The sequence below is a fragment of the Echinops telfairi genome, unplaced genomic scaffold, assembly GCF_000313985.2.
Source record: "Echinops telfairi isolate 266 unplaced genomic scaffold, ASM31398v2 ScPeMD7_655;HRSCAF=1070, whole genome shotgun sequence".
NCBI lineage: Eukaryota > Metazoa > Chordata > Mammalia > Afrosoricida > Tenrecidae > Echinops > Echinops telfairi.
Genome location: NW_022104553.1, coordinates 17,737,985 through 17,739,861, shown reverse-complemented (window position 1 = coordinate 17,739,861; position 1,877 = coordinate 17,737,985). Strand labels below are relative to the sequence as shown.

The window sequence follows — 1,877 nt, the reverse complement described above, 5'->3', positions numbered from 1 at the left end:
GTTTGGGGTAACAACATCTACCCAAGAATGGGGTACAGAGCACAGCCCAACAGTGCAAGGAATGATTACAGGGCCAGGGAGTATCAGGCATGAATGGGGTGTGAACACGGGGCTGCCCACCCTCTCCAAGGTGGGTCAGGGGCCGGGGCACCAACTTGGGCCCCAAGGGTAAGCAGACCTGAGGCGCGGACCTGGGGCTTTGCCTGCCCCACCTGAGGCTATCGGGAGCATGCACTTGGATTCTGAAGCCGGGTGGAACTGGGGTGTGATCTGGGGCACTGCCCACTCACTCTCTCTGAGGCTGGGCAGAGCTGGGATATGAGCATAGGTCTGGAGCTGGGCAGAGCTGGGGGTGGACGCAGGTTCTCTGCTGAGTGAGGCTGGAAGTGGACTCGGGTCCTGAGCTGGGCAGGGCTGGAGCACAGGCCTGGAGGCTACCCACCCACTCTTGGAACCTGGGGCCCTTCCAGTCTTGGAACCTGGGGCTCAGACGTCCAGGCTTGCTGCCTCAACCCGCTATGTGTCCCCTCCCAGGTGGCTGGCCTACGTCCTCCTGCTGCTGCTCGAGCTCCTGGTCTGCCTGTTCACCCTCCTGGGCCTGGCGAAGCAGAGCAAGTGGCTGGTGATCGTGTGAGTCCCGCCTGTGTCCCCACCCCTGCTAGCCTCCTTCCTCAGTCATGCATCTTTGCTGGAAGGTGGGGGGCCTCCTGCAGCCCCACGGCTCTCATGGAGGAGAACCGTGTCTCTCCTGCACCACAGCAAACCCACCTGCTCCTGGTCCGGAAGCCCCTGGGGAAGAAGGGCTAGGAAGGGGGAGGAAGGGTTGGAGAGTTTAGCTCATCTCCAGAAGAGAGGCTTGGAGACCTCGTTCCAGAAGACCAGCCATTGGAAACCCTGGGACACACACAGGGAGAGCCCAGCATCAGCTGCGGCTGCGGCTGCGGCTGCTGTTTCCAGAGAGATGACAGCGGCATGTGCAGCCTGCTCTGGCATTGAGGCCTGATGGCATAGTGGTTACACCTCGGGGCTGCTCACCAGAAGGTCAGCGCTTTGAAACCACCTGCCACTCTGCAGGAGATAGACGGAGCTTTCTACTCCCACCAAGTAAAGAGTCGTTACCATAAAGATTTACCATCTCGGGAAAACTCGTAGGGGGCGGTTCAACCCTGTTCTGTAGGGTCACCATGAGTCGGCCTGGACTCGATGACTTGATTTGGTGGGTGGTGTTTTTGTGTGTGCTAGGGGTGGAGTTCAAAGAGAGAGCTCAGACCCCAGGCCGGGTCCTGGGGAATGAGGACAGGCCAAGAAGAGGCAACAGGGAGCAGACGATGGGGGTCGGAGAAAAATAGTCACCCTGCTTGTGATAACGAGGAGGAGGAGGACGACCTTGTACGTCTCTTGAACGATGTCCAGGTTCGCTCCTGCAGGTCTGCACATTCGTCCCCCAAAGGAGGCTGTTCTCGGGTGCTGTCACACCAGCAGCAGTCCGGCACCTTCCCCACACATCCAACACCACGTCCATCGCCTCTCTTTGAGTTCGTGTCCACCTGGAGACTCATCTTCCACCACTGAAACCGAGCAAAGCCACATTCGCGGCCCGCAAGTCAATTCCCACATGTAGAGATCCTATAGGACAGGCCCTATGGAGTAGAGAGTAGACGGGAGAACTGCCCTGGTGGGTTTCCAAGGTGGGGATTCTTTACAGGAGTAAAAAGCCTCCTCCTTCTCCCTCGGGGTGGCTGGTGGATTCGAACTGCCCACCTTGCAGTTAGAAGTCCAGTGCACAGCCACCCGGGCTCCTTCCTCCAGCACTAGAGGGGTCTCAATCTTTGGCTGCGATCGTAAGGTTTCCACCGGCTGGGTTTGGGAAGTCGCTA

At 58.9% G+C, this 1,877-nt stretch overlaps 1 protein-coding gene across 1 annotated transcript in view; it reads left to right on the top strand.

Moving 5' to 3' along the window:
• The window catches only part of TTYH1 (tweety family member 1), a 39,156-nt gene that overhangs the window by 9,288 nt on the left and 27,991 nt on the right, over positions 1-1,877 (top strand). Inside the window, exon 5 of the mRNA XM_045292395.1 lies at positions 535-630. Within this exon, the coding sequence (XP_045148330.1) occupies positions 535-630 (96 nt within the window). The remainder of the gene's footprint in view (positions 1-534; positions 631-1,877) is intronic.